The sequence below is a fragment of the Panthera pardus genome, unplaced genomic scaffold (genome assembly GCF_024362965.1).
Source record: "Panthera pardus isolate Hobbes unplaced genomic scaffold, ASM2436296v1 HiC_scaffold_8, whole genome shotgun sequence".
NCBI lineage: Eukaryota > Metazoa > Chordata > Mammalia > Carnivora > Felidae > Panthera > Panthera pardus.
This window is the reverse complement of record NW_026527013.1, coordinates 39,385,023-39,409,781: the sequence shown is the minus strand read 5'-3', so window position 1 is coordinate 39,409,781 and position 24,759 is coordinate 39,385,023. Positions and strand designations below refer to the sequence as shown.

The 24,759-nt window shown below is 41.6% G+C and overlaps 1 protein-coding gene across 2 annotated transcripts in view; it reads left to right on the top strand.

Moving 5' to 3' along the window:
• Nucleotides 1-24,759, top strand: part of EIF4E3 (eukaryotic translation initiation factor 4E family member 3) — a 223,950-nt gene that overhangs the window by 24,784 nt on the left and 174,407 nt on the right. The window contains exons 3-7 of one of the 2 annotated variants that reach the window (XM_019428444.2): nucleotides 150-244; nucleotides 1,890-1,950; nucleotides 4,522-4,588; nucleotides 7,993-8,148; nucleotides 12,522-14,546. In XM_019428444.2, coding sequence (XP_019283989.2) covers nucleotides 150-244; nucleotides 1,890-1,950; nucleotides 4,522-4,588; nucleotides 7,993-8,148; nucleotides 12,522-12,568 — 426 coding nt within the window. In that variant the 3' untranslated portion in view covers nucleotides 12,569-14,546. Of the gene's footprint in view, nucleotides 1-149; nucleotides 245-1,889; nucleotides 1,951-4,521; nucleotides 4,589-7,992; nucleotides 8,149-12,521; nucleotides 14,547-24,759 lie in introns of those variants that run through there. The other variant, XM_053897316.1, reaches the window with a different exon arrangement.

The window sequence follows — 24,759 nt, the reverse complement described above, 5'->3', positions numbered from 1 at the left end:
ACTAGAAAGAATACTGAAAAGAAAATCTATTTTGAATGGTTAAGACTTAATGAGAATCTGATTTTTTTTCTTTAATGCATTAATTTTATAATCTAGTGGCATTGTAAATCAATACTAGGTATATTAAACAAAGTGTTTTTCTTTTGAAGATATTCTGGAGTGTGTACAATAATATCCCTCCTGTGACTAGCCTGCCTTTGAGATGTAGTTATCATTTAATGAGAGGAGAGAGGCGACCACTTTGGTAAGTGTCTAACTTGTAATTTGAGGTTAAGGTGGGAGGGAAGTGGTCGTGAACCTCATAAAATATTTACCTCGTGCCAAATTGGAATGCCAAAGTAATTTTCTCCTGGTAATGATGGAAAGTAATTTTAGCTATTACTTAATTATGAAGGAAGCCGCTGCTCACGGTCTCCTTCACCTTGGGCTCCAGGATGATTCGTGTTCCCCACTGCACACCCCATTGTCGTCTCACCAAAAACAGGTCATCGTTAGCATGCAGAAGTCAGGGTGCAGCTCTTTGTGTGGAGTGCTGCTTCTTTTGGGTGTGTTCTTTCATTTGCTCATTAATGGCCTGGACAGTGGAGTGAAAAAGCCTAGAGGCTTTCGGGACATGAGAGGAACAGATGGAGTATCCATGTCTGTTGTATGGTTGCTCCCCAGAGACCTATCTCACGTGGACCACATAAAGAGCGTCGTGATCCAGGCCATGGCCCGGGGTCTAGAGGAAGGTATCCTTCTTTAATAGCTTGGTGTCATGATGAGGTTGGCAGACAATAAGCCAGTTGGCTTAGGCTGGAGTCTCAATTAGTAATCCGTTCTTATATCACGTCCCTCCACTGTTCTGAGTTATTTACTCGTTAATAAAATGGAAATAAGCCCTGGATCATTTGGTAGCCAATGACAGAAGCCTAACGTGGGCCTAGATAGATAGATAGATAGATAGATAGATAGATATATAGATAGATAGATAGAATTTGTCTTTGTCCCTGTAACTGAGCTGTCCACTTGTTAGGGCTGATTTCTGGCATATCTGAGTGCTCAAATGTTATTAGGAATCTGATTCTCTCCATCAGATTCATTATGCTTTCCTCTGGGTTGGTTTAATTTTTTGGGCAGGTTTTCCCATGTGTGGTGGCAAAATGGCTTTCCTGAGTTCCAGGCTTACGCCTTACATGTTGAATCACTGTCAGCCTTCGCCAGACCCATTAACATGCCAAGGCTGGCTCTCCTTGGCTCACCATGGGCCCTCTTTTACATCCCTGGCCAATGACTGGGACTAGGAAGAGGCAGTTATTCTCCTAAGCAGACCTGAGTCATAAGCCCTCTTTTGAGGCTAGGATGTGGAATCAACCCTGTTGGAATGGGTCTGATATAAAGTAGGGGACAAGTAGCTCCTTAAAGGGAAATTGGGGTACTTTTCCCAGAAGAACAAGCAGATACTAAACAGGAAAACATAGGAGATGCCCACCATGGGGGCCAAGTGTCCTATTAGGCATACAGTACAAGGTTGATATGAAAATCAGAGGAGACAATATCATGAATGTGGCTCTGAAACATAAAGGTGTTTACATATGGAAAGCCCTGTATTAATTGGTCTGTCCCCAGATAGTGTAGGGAACATCTCATCTCCGCCTCCTTCAGGGTGAGAAACAGGTGTCCCATCACCACCCCTGCCCTTGTGGCCCCTGAATCCCACTTTCTTCCCTCCCTGTCTCCACTCTGTTCCTTTCTCTTTCATCTGCTTCCTTGTCCGGTGAAAGGATGGAGGGAGAGTTTATTGAAGAATGTTCTATTGTTTGTTGTTTTTAATGTCACCTGTTGTTGAACTAAATGCATGTAATTCCTTAATCCTTGAGTATAAATTTAAACCTTGGTCTCTGATCCAGGGAAGAGGAGAGTAATGCCAAGGGCGGCGTCTGGAAGATGAAAGTCCCCAAGGACAGCACGGTAGGTTAATTCTGACCCTTTTCTAGAACTGGCTATGGTTGCGATTGTTGTTGACTGCATATGGTGAGCATCTTGGGCTTTTTAGACAGTCCACCTGGTAGTCTCAGAACAGGACTGGGGGTGAGAAATTCTGTTCTGACCTTGGCGATTTTCTGCCTCACGGTGTCACCTTGAAAATGTAGTATCGCGTTTCTCTAGAGGGATGATGTGGTAGTGTGACTGTATCGTAAAGTCTCAAGAGCCACATACCCACAAACCTCCCAGAAAGGCTGACTGTGGCGATCATTTCCTCACCAGCCATAACTGACGTGTGGAAGTTGGCGTACATAGTGAGAAGCAGGATCCTGCCCACCAAGGGCTCACTCGTCCTTCCTCCCCTGATGTTGGTGCAGAGGCAGGAGATGCTTGGAAGGCCAAGCGTCCTACCATTCTTGGGGGTTTTGTGAGAGGCTGTTCCTAGCCTCCCTGAGGGGCTGATGAAAGCCTGGTTGGTGGGACGCTTGTTTCTAGCGGCCAAGCCTCAGAAACCGAGATTTTCTAGGAATGGGCTCACATTCATCATGCAGACTGAAAATGAACACGCAAACCTATTCTTAAGCTTTGGGAAACCAAAACACTTCTTTGAAAATGGATGAAAGGGCACAAGCTACCCAAGTCACCTTTTCATGGTTTCTTTTATGTGGATAAGCTCAAAGAACTGCAGTGTCTCCAGAGACCCATAGGTTTGAGTCATTTCCCTAGAAGCACAAACCTAAAGATGTGACCGGATTTATTTGTGAATGATGCAAGCTGTCGCCAAGATGCACAGCTCCAGGATTTGCCTGGCGTTTGGCTTTCCTAAAAAATGTCAGTGGAGCGAACAACCAGGCCAGGCCTGTGAAGCTCCTCTTTCCCCCCTTTCGAAGGAGGGAACGCAGAGAATGGAAGAGAATGAGAGAATGTAAGTTGTTTTTCATTTCAGCGAGAACGCCTTTTCCTTCTCAGGTTCTTTATTTACCCACACCAGGCTTTGAGTTATGGTAGAAACAGTCGTGATGTCAATGTGTGCTAAACGGTAGCTGTTGTGCACCTTGGCCCTTCCTCTCCCTGGCCATGTGCAGTCACAGATAACATGTTCATATTTGTACAAGTGTCCTCATGCCAAGAACCTCACGCCCTTTGAATTGTGGAGGAGTGGGAGTGTGGTGGGCCAGCCTTGTCTGACGTGCCAGCGAGGGCAGGGAACTTCCCCTTGCCCCTGGCTTCCTTGCAACACCCTCAGCTTCATCACCAACAGTGTAAGACACTGCACGTGGGATAGGTGGGGAATGGACAAGATGATTTCGAGAAGGGAGCATCTAGGAAAGGGAAAATAAAATCCTCCTTGACAGTGAAAGGTCACAGTGCTTAATTGCTATCCTCTTGGTTAAAAATTCAGCGAGGCTGCTTTCAGCTTCTTAGAACATAGTAATAAACACTATTATTAATAGTTAATATGTAGCGAGCACCTGGCATAGAGCAAGCCTGCAGCTATTTGCTGAACGGAACTTAACTCTTAGGTTCTGTTGCTGCAGTCACAGTGCTAAGCCCTTTGAATGCATTTGTTGACCAATTTCATGGTCACAACAGCCCTGGGAGGCCAGCCCGTTGTTATTCCCCCCTTCGCCTAAGGAAACTGAGACTCCCCGGGGTTCCTCACTTCCCCCGTTACAGACTCTGCAACCTGTCAGGATTCAAACCCAGTTCTGAGAGAGCTCAGGGCCTGTGAACTCTGGCAAGGACGATAAATAGGACCAAGAACTTTTCAAAGGGGAATAGCTGGAAGCACTTCTAGGCCTCCAGTTACCTGTGAGTGCACGCTGGGTGCTGACTGGATGGCCTTAGGAGACCTTGGGTGGAAGGGGCTCCAGGTCTGTCACTTGTAGGAGGTGGATGGGCACACGTACTGATCCTTCCAGGGATATGCATAAACAGTTGGTCTCCAGTGGATGGAAATCTGCAAGTCTCTAGTATTCCCTAAACCGGAAATTTCCTTAAGTGCTCATCACTTGGGTCACTTTTTAAGTACCTTATAAACTGCAAGAAAAACAGAGGGAAGGAAAGGTTTGGGAGAGAAGGATTTTACTAATAGCATTCAACTGTAGTCAGGTGATCCATTTTGAATCAATGAAAGGTAAAGGAATTGGACATTATACGTTTGAAAACATTCTTCCCCCAGCCCCCATTCTTTTGAACTTCATACTGGGTTTTACTAGAGTTTGGCTTTGTGGCTTTGGACACAAAGGCTTTGGACACAACTTTGGACCTCTCGTATGTCTCTGTGTAAGGTTATCTGTAAAACAATACAGTATGTGCCAATAATGGGAGTGTTGACACCTGTGATCTGGGGATGTCTGTGGGCTCCAAATATGGGCATGAAAAGTGCATATGAAGCTGAAGAAAATGTGACTTGTTTAGCTCCTGGAGATACTTATCTAAAAATATCTATGTTGTTATTGGTCTTTTTTTTTTGTTTTTTTTTGTTTTTGTTTTTTTTTTTGTTTGGTTTTTTTTTGGTTTTGTTTGTTGTTTTTTATTCTTTTCCAATGCCAGTCCACAGTTTGGAAAGAATTGTTGTTAGCGACAATCGGGGAACAGTTCACAGACTGTGCCGCTGCAGGTAAAGAAGCCCGCACCATCGTTCCCCCGCTCATGTGTGCTTGGCTTGTGCTTGTCCCTCGGAGAGGTTTGTTTTTGTGTGTTTGGCTTTTGACATGTTCTGAAGTTGTTTACTGTGTAACTGTGAAGTTACTTAGGTTTTTTTCATGTGATCATGGCATCTCGTGATGTGTGTATGTGTGCATATTGACGTGTGTGTTACATGTATACATATGTGTGTATGCATATATTTTTTCCCACATAGCTCATCTTAATAGTATCCATGAACATCTGTCCAAAGTAAATAGCAGAAAGAAAAGAAAATTTGGTATCGTTTGGCTCTTAACACAATTTGGGGGAGGATTCTTATTCCAGTTCTTCCGGGCGGGGGGGAAGTGCCTTTGAGGTCTAGTGGGGTTTACAGTTAGTCAGGCACAGCCCTTTCTGTCCTCCTTAGTTTTTTCTCCCTTCCTCCTGTCCCTCTTGTGGTCCCCTGCCTGAACAGACTTAACAAAGGCCAGGCAAGGATGTGCCCACCATTATTACAATTGAAGCTGAAATATAAGGTCTAGAGGCATTTTCAAATATTGAGTGAATTTCTCCAAGCCTCCATAAGCCCATTTTTATTTTGCTCTTTTTTTTTTTTTTTTTTTTTAAATCATGAAAACACTGAAAGAGGAGAATTGAATTGTTTGTTTCAAGTTTGGTTTTCTTCCTGGCTAGTTCCTTCAGAATGCTCCTGAGGTAGTATTTAGAATAACAATTTACCTGCTCAGCTTTCAGATAAAAAAACCTTTTTTTAGGTAAATTAGTACTGATTAGTTAGTCCTCAGATGTCTTAGTTGGTACTGTCTTCAGGCCCGTCCCCCCTCCCCAGGCCATGCCAGTGTCATGGCTAGTTTCAAATTCATCTACTAGCAGTCTCAATAATTCTCCTTTTGTTTTGCTTCCTTGTTACACCAGTTTTCATTCCCTTAAGACAAAACCTGGGTTAGGATGAAATTGTCTGAAAAGTACAGGTTCCTTCTGTTTTTAACAGGGAGTCATTAGCAGCTTCACAATATGAAGCCAAAAATGCGTCCTGGGTATAATTATAAACACATAAATCCCTGGGAGAGGAAGTTTCCTGTGCAAATTATTCCTGTTTCCAGAACCAGGGAAAATAGTCTAAGTAATAATAAACAGCCAGGATTGAGTAAAGAAGGCCTGTTGTTCCGCGGTTGACTTCGGAAGCGAGTCCACTATTAACTGTCCGTTAAGCATTAGCTCTTCTATTAAGCTGGCTCTGCCCCCTGAAGCAAGTCGGCCAATCTCTCTGGGCCTCGCTTCCCCCACCTTTAAACAGTGGCTCCTCCTAGCTGTCATGGTGCTGGTACCCTAAAATAATTAGGGTTTTGCTGGTCGATTCTCCTTATGAATATTACATGTCCGCTGATGGATCTGCCTTTGCGTAAGAGTTCCAGCCTTTTACCACACCGCTTCTGAAAGTGCTATGCTAGTAGGATCCACCTAGTTACCGACAGCCAAGCCAAACTGAAATCCTGATGCCTCAGCAGAGTCAGCATCCATCAGTCACAGCACCCTCCGGCCAACAGTGTAGAAGTAGGCCCTACCCAAAGACCAGACAATGTTGATGTTTCCTACACAGCTGACCTCGTGTCTCCGTGGCCCTTCTTGGAGATGGTCAACTACGCGTAGGGTTTCTCTCTTTACTTGGTGATTTTCTGTTCACATAGAAGTTTTAATAGCGAGTTTTAGCAAGTATACGTTGGAGGTGTAAGTTTTTTTAAAAAATGAGAAACCTGAACTAAAACAACATTTTTGATGCAATAATAAGTTTCTCTTGGCCAAGGAATGGCCACCATCAGGTCCTATTTGTTTTTTTTTGGAAATTCTGGGTTAAATGTGACATATATGCAGCAAAATACACAAATTGTAATGTGTACAGCTTGATAAATATTCATGAAGTAAACAGGTTCCTGTAACTGCATTCTCAGGGAGCAAGCAGAACATGACTTACCCCCCAGAATCCTTCCTTGCCCTCCCTTCCCCCAAAGGTGGCCACCCGATCTGGCTTCTGATACCATAGGCTGATTTTGCCTGTTTTCAAACATTTATATAAATGGCATCATTTAGTGTCAAGTTATACACATTTAGCCAGGATCAATGCAGGGAGGGAGGAAAGGAAAGGAAGGAGGAAACAAAGGAATTATTTTACTAAAGATGAATTCCTTTAGTAAATTGAACATGCCCTCACTTAAATTGTATTAAATACTAGAATGTTTTAACCCCCAGAAGACAGCTGGAAAAATTGATGGTATAAATATTTAGATATATGGATTTAGAGCAAATTAGGCCAGTTAGACAAAGCATATTATTCAAGGCAGAATTTCCTAATTTTGATAATGCTCATCTTTCGCATTTTACTTATAGATGTTGAGCATGCAAGTAGAGAGAGCTGACCGTGTTTCATTAATATGCCAGGAGCATGCAAACCAGGAGTCAAAACTCTTTACTCCTGTCATTTTCCTGTAAATTAACATACAGTAAGTGGCTGCAGGGGTGCATATTGTGGTACGACAAAGGCTTACTTCCCCAGCCACCATTCTCAAATATCCACAAAGTGGACCCCAGTCCAGAATTTAGTTAAAAATAAATAAAAGACCTACATTAATCAGTGTAGATGAGTGCTTTAATGTCCATTTACGGAAGCCCCAGAATAGCAGAGCCAAACTCCGAAGATATTTACTCTTACTTTATATACAACGCTAACAGATGGCCATTGGTTCTGTAGCCCAGAGTTCAAAACCCGAAGGGGGATGGCCAGGGAAAAGCACTGGAGAGCAGAAAGAATGAAAAGGAAAGGAGCAGACAAGCAAACCACAAAAAACCAGAATGAGCCACTTGGAACACACAGTTTGGGGCCAGTTAGTATTGGGGCAAATAGCGCTCACCGCCCCACGATCTCTGAACGCTTGGCAGGCAGTCAGGAGAAATACTTGCTGTTTTTAACAAAGACAGTCAAGCATCGAGGAAAAGTTCATTTGAGTTCACTTGGCTTTCATAGGATAGAGCGTTATGCAACCCATTTTAGAAAAAGTCTCATCAAAACAGACTAAGAAATCAGTCAAAAAGCTTTGGTAACATGTTAAAAAGGATAAATTACTTATCTGGAAAATTCGTTTGGCTGGAACATGATGTTTATCTAAGTTCCTGGATAAATGTGATGTGACTATTACAGCTTTTGTCCACTAACTTGCTTTTTGTCCAACGTTTCCCCTTAGAAACAATATTTATTATGAGTTCTCTTGTGTCACCTTTTTATTATCGAGTCCATAATTTGCAGCTAACATGATAAGTGCTTAAAAAACAATGTGGACAGACTTGACATTATCACTCATTTCTTTTTTCCCTGCCTTCCCTCAGATGATGAAGTAATAGGAGTCAGTGTCAGTGTCCGGGACCGGGAAGATGTCGTCCAAGTCTGGAATGTAAATGCGTCTTTAGTGGGCGAAGCAACCGTTTTAGAAAAGATCTATGAACTTCTGCCCCACATATCTTTTAAAGCAGTATTTTATAAACGTAAGTGCTTCATTTTCAGTTATTACTTTCTAGCTTATTCTGTCATACTTTTAAAGATAGAGACTGTGTTGCAAATGAGATGGAGGTAGAATCACTCAAAATTCTATAATCCAGAAAATAATTCAATAAAATACATGTGTTTTGTTTAAAAAAAAAGTTTAGTCTCAGAAATTAAAATGAGATTTTATTGTCATCTAAACACATGAATCAGAAAAGGTGATACATATTGTATTTATTTCAGAAATTTAAGCCTGATCTTAAATTTGTCATTCTCAGGAAAAAAATTACCTTCTATTTGAAGCAACAATAACAAAAATGTTATTATATGAGCTGGCAGGTAGATATTCAATCATCCCTTCATAAACAGGAATTTATAATGTATAACATCTGTATTTGTGGAGGAACTTGTTCTGAGAGCGGGGATGATTGAATGTTCTACTGAAATGCTAATACTTCCTCATTACGGAAGACTGTGACACAGAACGAAAGAGAATTCACGCACAGTGGTGAAATGTTAACAGTATGAATAGGTGTGTGGACCCATTGTTTCCATCATGATTCATGTTCATTGCTTTTGTGTGCTCTTTTGAAAAAGTCATCTTTTTCATAATGAAAACACCCCTGTGCTTATTAAACCAATGTTTGGTAGATCAAACTGCAGGTTACACTTTTAACAGTGAGTTAGAGAAACGTACTGATAGCCCTACACATACATGTGATAAATTCCTACTTCCCAAACTACCCCAAGAGCCGATGACCCAATTTTTTAAACTCTGGTATTTCATGGACTCTAAGATGCCCTTGACTATGGTGTCATTTTACTATTCGTAAGAAGGAAAAATAAAAGGCTCCCAATTAAACAATGACATTGTATTGATTCTAGGGGTCTTCAGATGTGGGGTGGGGAGTGGGGAGTGCATCTCAGTTTTGCTGAGATACACTCCATTACTGTTTCCCAACCCCTTGCCAAAAAGGAGGGGAAAAATCAAATGCTCTTTGGAGATTGTCTTAGTATGATAGAGGTTATTAAAACAAAGACCTCCCTCGTAGGAATCCTCCGTTCCCAGACCAAATGATTTAGATTTTAAGCAACAAGACTGACCTGTATTCTGTCGATATTCAGGAGGTGCTCGGCTTCTGAATTTTAAATGAAAGTTTAAATAAAAGAGATAGAAAGATGGCCCTGCCGAAGTTGATTCTTGGCTGTGCAGTGTGGAAATTGCACATTTGCAGATGCAATTTTCCGTCCTTAGGGCACATTAATTGTATTTTCAATCCAGATATTAATTGAAAGGTCACCAGGGGTCTTTTCTGGTTTTTCTCCTTCACAAGCCTGTCTGGAAGAAGTGTGTTTCATGGCCATTTATAAATGGGGCTACAGCATTCTTTACCACCTTTGAACCAACTCCACATTTGACTCAGAAGAGGAGAGAAGCAGTTTGGAATCATTAAGTCAGGCACTCTGAATTTCTGTCCCCCCTTCAATGGTGTGACCTTGAGCAAGTCACATCTTCCCGTCTTTTCGCTTTCTCACCAAAATATTGAGGAGGTTCGTCTTAAATGATCTCCAAGGTTCCTTCTACTTCAAAATTCTCTCATTAAATTTCCAAGTAACATGGTTAGCAGCAGGTCCAAGATGATAGGAGTATATCATTAGAAAATTAAGCCACAGGGTGTTTAGGCTAGTTTTTAGGGCAGTGGTAATAATCAGGTAAGACTGAACGAGGATGAGTCACGGCTTAGTTGTTATGATGGCTTGAGGGGCGGGGGGGGGGGAGGGGAAGCCAAATCTGGGGGGAAAGTTGCAACATGGCCAGTTGAATCAAGTTGAATAGATGCCCTAAAGATAGATGCCATTGTGAAGTTTGTGAGTAATGCAGAACTGGCTAGGGTCTCTGTAGAAATCCATATTTTAATGGCATAAATTAACATTTAAAGACTCAAAGATTATTCAAATAAAAATTTGAATTGGAAAAAACAAGCAATTCTCTTTATTTTATATAAAGCAGGCAGTCCTTTACTCAGTAGGGTTATTATATACCACGTGCTGCAGAATTGATTTGGAAAAATGAGGTTTGTGCAGAAATCTTATTCACAGCATGATGGAGAACAGTCGTAGGGTGAGCTAAGTTAGAAATGGCCAACTCTCTGCTTTTATTCTGTCTTGTTAATAGGATCCTGGTGTAAGTATTCACAAGTGTACGAAAGCCAGGTGACATGGCAGGTTTTCCATGTGGAAAGAGCCCAAGCATATTCGGTCAAGACCTCCGGCAGGGGAGATGAGAACTGGGCCGTTGTTAAGTCATACATGATTTGGATACAGAGTAATTATTTGACTGAGAAACTCACAGTGTACAGAGACCCTTCCCCTGCCCAATCCCCCCCCCCCAGTTCTACCCTCCCCCACACCAATTCTGTCACCTTCTTCAGGGCAGCTGAATGACATCTTTTTGATGTGAGAATTATTTAGAGCAGAGGTTGGCAAACCATGAACCTTATGCCAAATCTGCCCCCTCCTTGCCTTCTTTTTTGTTAGGGCTGCAGCTAAGAATGGTTTTCACATTTTTACATGGTTGGAAAAAATTAAAAGAAGAACGACATTCTGTAACACAAGAAAACTGTATGAAATTCAAATTGCAGTGTCCGTATATAGACGAAGTGTACTGGCACCTAGCAGGGCCTCTTTGTGCCCACGTGGTCTGTGGCTCTTCCAGTGCTGGCAGTGGCACGGTTAATTGTTGGGACAGACACCGGATGGCCCACAGAGCATAAAATGTTTATTCTCTGCCCCCTTCCGGAACAAGTCCTCTGACTCCTGATTTCCAGAATTTTCTATTCTCTTGCCACCAAGGCTAACCTAAGGCTGAAAGAACTTGTGTCTCGCAGAACTCGCCCAGTTCTGAATGTTCCATTCTGCTATCTCCATGGCCCATCACAATTGCATTATTCTGGTATCTCAGCTATGCCCACCCCAGAATGGTCCCTCACACTCAGAGCAATAAAAAACTCTGGACAGTCCGTATCTCTTGATTTATCCCTTGGAGCCCAGCAACCCTGAGAGGTCTGTTGGCTTCGCCACTTGACCCAGCATCACTGTGTATTTTAGTGCAGATCAGACCCCGTTTGCTTCAGTACCGGCCTGAAAAACTGTTTTAAAAAGAAAACAAAATCATAAAAAGTGAAATATTTGTAAAGATTTACATGTGAGAAGTGTTCAGTTAGATCATTTCTGTAGGCTGTCCTTAGGAATTTGGCCAACTCACAGTATCCCGAGAGCTCTAAGTGTGCTTCCCCCACAGGGTTTTATCCAAAGAACAGGTTGGGATGAACCTCCAGGATGATCCTGAAGCGAAAACGATCCCTTTGCCTACCCCTTCACCCCTTTAGACACTGGTCTGAAGAATTTAGTCTATACTAAAAACAGAGAATTGGGAGGGGCTTAACAGGTGAAGCCGGCCAGCCCATCCATTCACTGCCCATGGGAGGTGGGGGGAGGGGTGGGGACCGGAAGACAAAGCACAGAGAATTCTGATTTGCCTTTGGCTTTATTAGACCCAAGCCCCGGTGGCTTGTCCCCTTGAGAGAAGAGGACCTACCCTTGCTTTATGATGATGGTTAGCCAGATTCAGGAAGTGGATTTCCACCCTTGGCTTTTTTTGTCTTGGACAAGATGTTATGCATTTCATGAATGTCTCATTTCCGACTTCCACTTTACAAAATTGTTAAGTCTTTGAAAAATACTTTTGATAGCACCATTTTTTATTCTAGAGTTCCTAATTGTAATTAGTAATTTCATAAGCCAGGCGATAGGACTGGGGGGGAGATTTTTTTTTTTAATTAAAAAAGAAAATATGATTGGAAAAAATAAAAGACCCATCAGTTTTTTGAAACTTCATTTCCCACAGGGGTGCTCAGAGGTGGGGAGATGTAATACGATTGCTACCCGCTTGTGTTGTTCTTTTGTTTTGCTTTATTTTTGTTTTATTTTATTTCTAAAGATAGGTCCATGAATGGCCCTGGCGTGGGTAACATGGGGTCTCCCACCCCGTGCATTCTGTGGGGCACATTTTCCCCTGTAGCATGGGAAGCCTTGCATATTTCTCTTCATCAGCTCGTGGGGATTACTCATCCTCTCGGCACAGCAAGAAGAAACAGGCAGCATGCCCATTGCTTGTTTATTCCTTGTTTTAATTTTCATTATTACGTTTCTCAGGAAATGCACGCCTTAGCTAACAGTTACTGGCACAAAAAGGTATTTGCATTCTTGCCAACATTTGGGGAAACTGAATGAGATGCCTTAGAGAAGGGTTGCCCCATCCTTTGCTTAAAGTTTTCTTTCCTTTTTTTCTTTTTTGTTTTTTTCTGTCCTTTAGCCCATGAAGAGCATCATGCTTTTGAAGGTGGACGTGGAAAACACTAATTGCACTCTAAAGAATTCTTTGTCCTTTGCTGATTGGTTTTGGAAACGGTCTTAACAGGAGGGAGAGTGAAGAGAAGACTTGCCGAAGCCCGATGCTGGTCCATTTAGAGTGGGTTTCTGCCCTTGCAGACTGGGCACTTAGGGCTCAAAGTGGCAGGTGGGGTTGGGGGAGACTGTGTGGGTTTCTACCGTCACATTATTTGCTTTTTTTATTTTTCTTTTTTGGCTTTTTAAATTCTCTGTTCTTTTCACTCTGGGCTTTTTTTTTTTTTGGGTCCTTTTAAATTTCCTTATTCAGTCTAATTATTGTTTTCTACACTCCCCTTTTATTGAGGCACAAGAAATCGGTTTCCCTTTAAGTAGCTCTGCTGTACCTAGTTAATGAGAATATGCATAATCGTGACAATACTGCTTTTGAAAACCACACTGTACTTGGAGGAATACTAGCTTGGTGAAACCTGTCTTGATTATTTGTTGTGACACATTCCTACACACTGTGCACTGGGCATTGTTTTTTTTTTCTGTCCCAGGAAAAAGAAAAACCATACTGAATCTGATTTTGCACTGACAGCACACACATCTTTTATTTTTCTTTACTTTTTAAACTTTTTTTTTTTTTTTTTTTTTTAGCAATAAAAGGAACATAATAGTTGGGTTGCCTAACATGAAAACTTACAATCACAGTTGAGTATCAGGATATAAATCAAACTCTAGGTCTTCAGACCCTCTGTGGAAGTATTTCTAAGCACAATTTCAATTCGGCCTTTTCGAAGGATAGGCACAGAGTGGTATAGCAAGGAATTTCTCCTGGTAGGAAACCTTGTATTTCTGATTTAAAGAGGAGGTGATGTTTTAATTGTTTGAGGTAAAGCTGCTTCTGAATTTTGGGTATGTGTACCCACCCACTTAGGGCTTTCCAGATGTATCTGAACACACTTTGTTAAATTATCCCTTTTTCCTGCTCACATTGTATGTCGTTTCCAATAATTAATAGTCCTCCAGCCTGGGCAGCTCGCCCCTGCCTTTTTCATTTAGGAGCAGCTGGGTCGATCTCATTTCCAGGATGAATGTGAACGTTGACAAAGTGGAACTCTGAGTGCATTCTGTTGATACTAATTTTTGGAATTGTTGATATATATTGTACTATGTTACCAAAGAAATAATGGTTTTAGTAGAAGGAAATGGCCATGCTCTGGAGCACTGAGCCTCTTTCCAAATGCACCCATTTCCCTCTCTTGACTCCACCAAGCCTCCTACTGCTCTTACCTGAAAAAGGCAGGGGCGTTGGAAGACACTTCCTCTTGCTGGCTTTTTCTGGAGTCAGGGGAGCTGACACGTGCTTACACATTTCACACAGGGGCCCAGGGCTCAGAACTCGTACCCAGGATTTTTAATCCCTCTTGCAGTATTGACCAGCAGAGAGAGGTGGGGCTGCTTCAAGCCTCCAACCTGTGTTTGTAAATAAAATTCTCCATTCAAAAATGTAAACGAAACTTTCCGTGATATCTGTTTACAAAAGTTGTGCCCTTTTCTTGCATTACTAACCACATCAACCATAATCACAGTGACCATAGTTTTTAAAAAACCCCTTTGTTTCTAAACTGACTTTCTTCAGTGGTTTCAGAATGAGTCATAAGGATATCAGATCCATTTTTCTAAAGCCTGGAACTCACTTCTCTAAGCATTGTACTGACATCCAACTTGGTTTTAAATTATTCATTCAAGGATTAAAAAAAAATTATTCTGAACACGAATTTAAATTCTTTTTTATAATATAAGTATTTTTCTGATAGATTAGAAAAAAGGATGATTGACCTATCTTCATTATAATTGTCATATATATTTCCATAAGTAAATGGATTTTGAAACATTTTTATTTTTTGAACTTTATTTAAAGCGTTGTGGTGACATGTTCAACTTCTGCATGTATGTAGCCTTTGAAGAAAAAAATAAAATAAGTAGGAATGTTAGGCTCATATTAATGTTTTCTAGTTTCTGTTGTTTATGATCATGACACATGGCTTAACACACAAAGTACATTTTTGTCCCAGAGAACTTCTGCACCTGTTTCTGACCCTGTGGAAAATACCAACTGTGAGAAGGATTTAATTTGCCAAATGTTAAGAACCTATTATCTAAATTACTTTAAGAGTGGATTTTGTCAGATTTTGCTTTAGAAATTGTTTTAATTGAATATGTAGTTCCTATTAGACTTTGTATGAACTAAGCTGATTTAATCAGCCTAAAAACCTCTCATTACCTTCTTGGATTAAAGAAGCTAATACTCTTTTGAGATACAAGGAAATATCTTGTGGGGCATGTGACTTCTGTTTAGGGCAGCGTACCCATGCTGGGGGAAGTGGGAACTTGCAGTTGGATCCTGATGTTTCCGTCTGGTCCTTGCAGGTGCAGCCTGCTCTCTGCAGAGAGCCAGATGGAAGTCACAGCCCTGACTTTCTCGCTTTTGTCATTCCTTAGGTCTGGATGCAGAGCCAGGGTCTCTGATCGAAACCAGTATGCCGTTTTCTTCTCCCATTATCCCATACTAGGTTTGTTAGGCTGCAGGTGCTTGCTTACATTGGGGAAGTTATACCCGTTTAATAAGGCCGGATAATATCAGCTTAAAGGACCTTGTCTATATCTCCACTTTTCTCCTGTAAGCACTTCCTGAAGTGTTGATTCACCCCATTTAAAGATTCCCTGCTGGACGTCTCCACATTTCTGAAATGAGGGGATAGTTTACCGCAAACACGTACATTTAATATAATGTGGCTATTAAATTCGTGGTAAAATTGACAGAGCGAAAGACACAAAAGCAAACACACCTCTAGTGAACTTTAAATAGTCTAACTTGACTCCTTCTCGACTTTCTTCTCGACTTTAGCTCATGTCTGCACCATCTACACAGTTCCAAGACTTTATAGCTGAACGAAACTTTGGGTATCACTGAGTAGTGGACACAATGTACAGGCTACTAGCAGAGACTTGACCAAACCTGTCCCTTGTGAAAGGACATGGGGTCACAAACGACAGAGCTGGGCATTAAAGTCTGTAGGCTACATACTCAGTCCAAGCTTCCTTGACCTGAAAAAACTCAAAAGTCCTGTCAACCTAACTCCAAAACGGCTCACCCCGATCAAGCACACCATACCTCATCTCATCTGGCCACTGAGATGCCTGGACACGGTCAGATGTCCGCGTTATAAACAGTTCTCATTTTCTCTCTCTGGCTCTCAGTGACTAAAGTCATGCTGCAGGCTGGTGTTTGCAAATAGCCTTATAGTGACAGGAGGTGGGTACTTGCCATGAGAAGCCCAGCTCATAGAGGGTCCCATCTTTTGTACTTAAACAAAAGTGACAACATTTGGAGCGATCACATGGTGGCGCTGCCTTCCAGCCAACAGTTCTGGCTCAGCCGTGTAATTTATCCAGCTAGGTTTGTGTAATTATTTTAAGATTTGAGTGCATTTTGTTCGTCTGGGTTTATAAAAATTTGATTAGATATTACCGATAGAACTTTAGCTCTCCTCTACCTCATAAAAATGTGTACAAGATCCAACTCTCTGGACCTGCTTAAAAAAGCCCAAATCTCAGGCTCTCCATGAGCCTCTAAGTAGTCACGAAGAGAAAGAACGAAATAAACGTATAGGAAATACCAGAAATATTTCATCAAATATTGTGCCGCAAGGGAGAAGTAAAATCAGGTTTGATTTTTGTTTTTATTTTTTTAGGGCTTTCTAAATATGGAACTCCCCTTTAAAAATGTATGTCTGCTGTTCACCTTTCCTGTAATGTATGTTTCTGTAAGATTTCACTCATTACAAATGAAAGTAGAGGACTGCCTGTAGGTAGTTTATTTTTGAAAAGAATACGTGCAGACCAATTAAAAATTACTTTAGAGTTTGGTGCCTCGGGATTGTAAGAACCTGGATCATGGCCTTTACAGCTGAGAGGGGTCGGAAGGTGGAGAGGAAAAAGACGGGAACAGAGGTGCGGTGAAGAGCCCTTTGACCCTATGTTCCTGCGTAGCGTCGAGAGTGTGTTCTCACACTTGTACTCTCACAAAGAAGAGAGCTCACATCGGTTCTTTACACAACCGATTATGCTGTTCTGTTTCTGCTTTCTATTTTTACATATGCATCCAAATCTGTGAGCGCTTCTTACTTAGGTTAGCTCATTCAAGCCAAAAGTCACCATCTTGTGTTGTAGAGATACTCTCATCTTGCTGACATGACTCCATTTTTGAAAGAAAATTCACAGTTTTTGAATTTTAGAGTGGAAGGGACCTTCGAGATCATCTACCAGCCCTTCTCGCCCCTTGGTGTGCAGAAGAACCTCAGGGCGCTTACTCAATACACACATTTCTCGGCCCCAACCCTAGAGGTTCTGATTCAGTAGGTCTGAGAGGCCTAGATATCTGCCTTTTCAGCAAAAGCCCCAGTAATTCTAATGTGGGTGGCCCCCAGACCTCACTCTGAGAACCCCTGTTCATATCCAACCCCCCAGTGACAAATGAGGAAAGCCTCCCGCTCCCCCACGCTCTCAGGTGACCTGACTGGAATGCATAATACCAACAACCCTAGGAAGGTTGGAGAAAGCCATTATCAGGAAGACTTGAGAAGATGTTGCTCGTAAATAAAAACTTTATGGCTAGGACCACAGCAGTAATAAGTAGCCCATCTCAGGAAGTCCATGATATAAAACCTTTAATACAGAGTGGTGGCTTTTCTCTTTTCTAAATACCACTTCAGCGTGTTAAGAGAAAAGAAATTAATGTTCAGAAAAAGTAGTTACTCCATATGTGCAGTAACTACTTTTCTATAATATCTTATGGCATCTGGGGTTCAGCATCATTGAACAAGATTAAATGAACGTTATAGAGCTATAAAATTGCATGTAAAATAACGCAAAACTGTTCAAATGACTATCAGAGTAGCCTGGGAATGAATTTCCACTAAAATTGTCAGTCTTAGACGTAGCTTAGTAGCTGTTACTGAAGTGGAGGGGTTCTTTCATACAAAGACGTGTCCAAAAAATCAAGTAAGTATTCCCTAAACCATGTGAATGACAAGCAAAAGTCATTGTGAAGTCAATATTTTTTTGTTCATCGTTGCTAAAATTGAGACTCCCATTGTATATGTGTGTGTTGAACGTACCAACCAGAATATCCAATAAAAGAGCCTTTTGGATATTCTATGCTTTTTGTGTCCTTCAGAAATCATGAGGTTGGAGACATCAGTGTTAAATGTTTGTTTGAGTTGCTCCCTTAAAAAAAGCCATCGGCTCATTTAATGAAGTGCACGAGTCCTTTGTGAAAATTTCAACTTCTGATGTTGCCGTGAGAGAATTTTTCTTAAGCTTTCATCTTGGAACAAGTGTTTGAGCTTTCTAAAACTGTCAACTTTGTATTAGAGAAGCAAGCATGAAGTAAATAGTGTTTCTTAGTTTCCTGTAGAAAATCAATGGTACCTTCCGTCTTTTCACATATGAAAGTTTAAATGTTAGCATTGCTACCTTCTATGGTGAATGGGGACTTAGACGTTTTAATAAAACGTGGAGGGTTTCTGTTTTCAAATAGAGCTATTCATTTTGTGAGCCTGCATTAAGTTCCCCCCAAATTTCTCAGACCGGAATCAGGTAACATGGCTCACAACTGCTGTATGGTTGGGGTTTTTTTGTTTTGTTTTGTTTTGTTTTGTTTTTTTACGTTTTGACTACTCAGTTAGCATCTGATACCAAGTTCCCATCCCTTTGCACGTATGCTCTCGAGATTTTAGTTTCACTTAAATCGGGACACCAAGGATTTCGGAGCTTAGACCGGTGAGCACAGTTTAACTTGGGACATCTAACACAAGGTATCCCCCAATTTAAAATCTTATCAGTTGCATTCACAATTATTCATCCTTTCACACTGTCTTACCTGTGTGTAAGCTGAAGCAGGTTTACTTGCCTTATGTTTTGGATCTGCCGGTGCCCCCCTCTTCCCCATTGTATACCATTTGCGCCCCGTGCAGTTGGGGCCTTTCCACATATGGCTACAAGCTGGTGTAATGCCCTTCCTTTTGATCTGGCTTCATCTAGTGATTTGCTCAGTATTTTTAAGGTCAGGCTGAAAACTTTTCTGTTCTAGTTATTTTTGATTTTATATTGTGTGTTGTGTTTGATGTTCAGATACACGTGAAAGTTGCTTCTAGGAGTCAGTAATTTTTATTCCAGCCTTTTGCAGCAATAAGGTAAGACTAGACTGTACTTTTTCTTCCTTGGAAATGTAGTGATTTATGTGTTAGGGCGAATGCCTAGGCTTTTCGTGTAAAAGCTCTTGCTGTTTTCTAATTTGGGACTATGCTGCTATGAATTTGTGCTCCTTTTTTCAAGTTGTAACTTTGTGGGGTTTGAGTGGCCATTCGTCTGTAGAACTTTCGACTGAGATTTTTTTTTTTTTTTTTCTTTCTCATCTGTTGCCAGGAATTGTCACTCCGTATTTGGATTCTATAGTATAGCAATGTCCTTCTCCTCCCCCCGGTTTAAAATTTCTTGACATTTTATTATTCGCATTGCTTCGTCTTCACTGGGTTCCGAATATGTGTCTGGTGATGGTCATAACGCTGTTTATTCCAGGACGTATTGGAACTTCCCGTCCAGCTAGCACAATGTGTGTGAAGCGCCTAGCATGGTATATGACACATAGTAGGTGGTCTTTGGTACTCTGTCAGGAAGCGGCTGTTTTTTCTACACTCCCCTATCGAACACATTTGGTGATAGGGTTCATCTTCGGCTCTTCGAATCCACATCTCACTTATTTTCATTCTTTTTCTTTACTTTTTTGCTAAGACTGCTCTCACGTTGGAATAAGCCGTCTCCTCTTGTTTGTCTCTTGTCCTCCAATTCGCCCATAAGATTCAACCGTTCCCTGTGTAGCCAAGTAAAGTGAACTTGCTCTTCCTTTCTGGCTGTCTGAAACACCCCTTTAAAAACAAAAAGTAACCAGCAAACTCTTATTTCTCCCGTTTATCTGCAGATTTTCCTTTCTCTTACTGCAGAAGCCAGCAATTCGAGATTATGTTATGTGGTGCCCGGTTAACTTGAACACAGCAGATTTTAGTGAAATCTGAAGGAGTGAAGATTTCCTAAGATCTCCTTCTCATATTTGAGTCTAATTACTGCTGCCATGTATTCTATCTGTACTTTATCATTTAGTGGTTATAATGCACTTTTAGGGCAACTTGTTCTTGGTTATAGGCTCTGCCTTCCAATTTAAGGTACAGGTTTTTAGAGGCCAACCTCAGTGATTCTTTTGGTTGTGGTACCCACTGTTCCAGAACTTTTAACTGCTTCCCCTAATGAATGGATATTTAAAAATCTCTGGAATCCTACAGGAAGATAGGTCTTTTGTTCTAGGAAGAAAAGAAAACAGTAGCATTTACGGGGCTCAGCAAGTTAAAAGGTGTATCACTGAAATATGTATCTATTTCCCATCATCTGGCTAAGCTGTGGTGCTGACTAGCTTCTTTCTTGCCAAAGAAAATAATTTTAAATCATAAGCATATTTAACCAGCAAGCATAAATCATAAGCCGTTCTAATCATAAGCATGTTGAACTCTGGTGCCATTTGCACAGATGTTATGGTTAAATGTGTGTGCTCCTCCCAGCCTCAAAGATGTGGACAAGCTCTTACTCCCCAATTTCCTCTTTCACTCGGGGAGCTTAAATCATTTGTTGTTTGCACATACAGAATTCTAGAAAGTACGGGACCTAAAGAAAGGTTTCAGGTCTTAGGAAAGTTTTGGATTTTGTGACCCACCCTGACTGGACAACGGTGGAAATAACGGGTAAATATTAAAGCAGGGTTCCCTTTTTAAGACAAAAATAATTGGTGTTTCATGATGATAGGCAAGGTACAAAGAACAAGACTTTGATTTTCAGAATGTATCTTTAAAAAACAAACAAACAAACGTCATGGAATCATAAATAAAATTTTAACAGAAGCCTGTTGGCTTTCAAAAAAAGGTTCTCCACGTGGTTGGTTCTAGAGAAAATACTTTTAGATACTGCAAACAGAGCTCCTATTGTAAAGTATATTTTAAAAAGTATTTTTAAAAGTGTAGTAACACAATAACACATCCATACTGACTTGCGTTGCAAGGCAAATTGTTAACATTTTGGAAGCCAGTAGGCATAATTTACATACTCATTGATTTTGTTTTATGAAACATCACTTTTTAGAAACTTTTTATTGTAAAATAAAACAAAGATACAGAAAACCACCCAAAACAGACGTGTAATCACTTGTTGTTTGGAGAAGACTTCCATAGAGCGCCCGGGTTGAGAAATTGAACTTTGCCAGCCGCCCCAGGGACCCCCTCATTAGTTTCCCCCCAGTTCCGCCCTGTTTTCCCAACTAAAATTACCCTCATGCTGACTTGGAGTGAGAGGAAGCCATTCTTTGTGTTTCTCTCTGGTTTTATCACTCGTGTGATAAACATCACTGTTATCTTTTTCTGTAGAAGCTCCTCTGCTTATAAAGTTGAGTTCAGAAATGTTATTTATAAGCTCTTTAAACGATAGGTGCAGAATGACCGTGTGAGCACTTGCTACCCCCACTAAGTCAGTGACGGGATGGAGTTTGGCATGCTTCCGCTGTGCTCTGTGGCTCTGCTCATAGCTATAAACCAATAGTGATAATAACTAGAGTGTATCGAGTCCCGTGCCATCTAAGCACGTACATTAATTTATTTCTCCCCAAGACGCTCGGAGGTACTCTTGTTAGTGTCGTCCCCGTTTTCTGTATGTGGAAACTAAGGTTCAGAGAGGTGAGGTAACTTGCCCAAGGTCACACAAGTACTGCGTCAGAGAGCCAGGGGGCATCTAAGGTAGTGTGGCTCTAGGCAGTTCTCCCGATGCTAGGCTTGATGGAGGATTCCAGTGTACGCGGATTTTGAGACTGCTTATACGAGCTTGTCAAGGAAAGGATCTACAGCTTTAAGAAAAAGATTGAAAACTTGCTGGCCTAGTTCAACCTTTTCATTTTACAGATGAAGAAATGACCCAGAAAGTATAAAGAATCTGCTTAAGGTCACACAAGCAGTTGGTGGCAGACTTGCAGCCAGCTCCCCAAATCTCCTGGCTGTTAAAATCGATGATCTTTCCTTCATTCCATACCTTATGTGGAAAAAATACACATTTTCTAATCCGCTTCTTTGCATCAGTTCCACATGAGCAGATTTGACTCAAAACCAGCGTACAACTAGGATACAGCATCTCCTTGCTTACTTGCTCAAGGTTTTAGCTGGGAATTAACAAATTTATATTTGAAGTTTGTTCTTCTGTAGATGCACATGCCTAACACTCTCCTCCAAAGAATGTACAAGAATAACACATTTGACTGGTGTGGATGGCAGGTGAAAAAGAATTACTGGTGTAGTGTAGGCCCTTCCGTGTATTCACGGCCAATTCTGGATTATCCCAGCACAGATGGATCCTGCAAAATCCCTCTTCTGCTTCTTACTGGTGACCTTTAACTATTTGTGTTTGCAAATGCTTCCACCAGGGATTGGAAAGGAGAAGAGCAGAGAAGATGGGATGTGGTTTCTTGACCAGTGTTAGGTGTCCTGGTAAAGAGTTTAGGGGTTTTCATGGGAGACCGTGGGATTCTCCCTGGGTTGAGGCACCCTGGGATTCCCAGACTTTAGCCTTGGATGGCAACAATCAGAAGGGAAGCAAACTGGCACAATGCAAAGGAGCTTAGCTTGGAGTTTGTTGAATTGGGTTGAAATCCCATTTAGCTTGTGCCTCAAGCGAGTTAGTCTTCCTCTCTGAGCCCCAGTTTCCTCATCTACAGAAGGGAAGAAGACAGAGCTTCTCCAAAGCCAATAACATATTTAAGCACCCAGCTCAGCACTTTGCTCATGGAGAGAGCTATTAAATGGTACTTCGACTAGTTGACTACATTCATACGTCCACACGGTAAAGGGAGGTAAAGAGACTGAACTGATCCGATGAAACTTTTGCACTCTCCTCTTGATACATTGGTCCGGCTTGAGTTGTTTGAGGCCCTCCAAATTGGTGGCCACACCAGCCTAAACTTACTAGTCTCATAACTGCTTGTTTCCTGATCTACCTCCTTACGCCACGATGGGACAAACAAATTCACCTTCTTCACTGGAGCTCTGCGGACCTGACTTCTGGGTCGTTTGCCGTGAACCAATTAAAAACCTGAATGAATCTCCCAGTTGATTATTTTCTCAGGACATTATTGCCGTTGTTACTCAGGAATACTTAAGAAGGAAATTCGGCTAATGAAAATGTTTTCCAGTCTGGACAACTTGTTGTTGAGACATAAGCTCTGTGTTATGCTCTGTGGATTATCGGCACTCAGACTTCTCATTGGAGGAGGCCCAGAGGAGGGTCCCTGGAGTTCCTTGTATTACACACATATGCTTTTAATGCTGGAGGCCTTAAGAAAGTTGATAGGCGTCAGTAGAGATGAGATAAGGATTGTATGGGATATGGACTCGTTCACTCAGTAAGTATTTATTGAACAGCTATGATGTGCGGCTAGGCACTGAGGATACAAAAGTAAACAAGACAAGACATCATCCGTTCTTCGTGGAGCTTATAGTTGAGTGGATTGGTACATACCGTTACAACTTCGGAAGTACTAGACCTTCAGAAAGGCAGGAAGTAGATCTCAAACATCTTTGAGCTCCACATACTGACACAACACTGTGAACTCAATGCAGGCTGGGTGAAGGAATGCTTAAGTATCGTCCCAAGCAGAGTTGGTTTTTGTGCTTAAGTTAAAATATCCTCAGATTTCTGAAGCTGCATGTTTTTACCAATCTCGTTATTGTTGTAAAATTCTCTAATAATTGTTTTGACACCAACTTTAGTAACCACAAAGACTGTTTATAATTTGTTGGTGCTTTTCAAACACCTTTAAAAGCCAAGCAAACCCTGGACTTTCGCTTGGTTAAGTCACTGTGTCTTTATGTATATACCTGAGGGGTAACCACCATAAAAAGACCTATGCAGCAACATGTTCAATATGGGGATTCTAACACTGTGGAATGTCTAAAGATTGCTTGCTCTGTAATGTTTAAAAGCCCTGTAATTCCTTGTAAAGCATATATAGCATCTGAACAAGAAATATGACACTAAGTCTTGGATTAAATAATATCTTGGGGCCACTGCCTTCTGCATTTTCAGCAGTTCGGCAACTCCACTAAGTGCAGGTTAACAAGACCAGAGCATCGTAAACGAGCATCTGTCCCATGACCCAGTTGGAGACCCCTTCCGATTATTCATTCCAGAAGCACGTGCTGACACTGAGTTCAGCCCTCTCGAGTCTCCCACCCGAAGTGGTCTTTTAAGATTGGCGGGAGGTCAGAGTCTCCCACCCCCAAGCTTTGTGCCGCGGCTAAATGTCGCCTGGGCCTTCCTTGCTTTGGATAGCTCTATTTTCAGAATTGAAGTCAACAAGGGGAGACTCTGGACGGGGAGCAGTCCAGCTCGGAACACTTGTGCGGCAAAGGGTTTTATTGTTGTTGTTTTAGAGTGTTTTAAATGAGAGCAGGCAGCCCTGCACAGAGGAACTTGTTCGGTTGGGCACTTGCTGCCGTTGCGCCCGCCGGCCCGGGTCTTTGCAGGCCGAGTTCAGCCTTTCCACTTCAAAGGCCTGGCTCTGAGTGGATCACACATTTTCCTTGATGACAAATTAATCAAACTTGATTTCTTGGATGAGATGGATACAAAAGAACTACAACTCCCCAAGGCCTGAAAGTCAATACGGCCCTTCTGGCTCTGATTACAGCAACAAAAGGATGTCTGAGAGCCATCTTCCTCCCCGCTCGGGCTGTGGGACGGGGCTGAAAGCAGCCGGCTTGTAAAGGAGAAAGGCCTTATTAAAACACATTTCAGCTGCGACCAAGTGCCCGGCGAGCCTTCCTGACAGAGAAAATTACTTTTTAGTAGATGCTCACCTTTTTCCCAAGAGCAAAGTTTCCGCTTAGGAGAATAAGAAGAGGTTGTATATTAGCAGTCTGAAATGTTTATAGATCTCCCTTTTATGTTTCTGTTGGGAAGGTAAGGTTTAAAAAAAAAAAAAAGAAGGAAAAAAAAAAAAAGAAAGGGATCAGCCTGTGATATCTGGCAACCGTTAGGGATAGGTGGAGTTTGGGTGAGGAAATTTACTT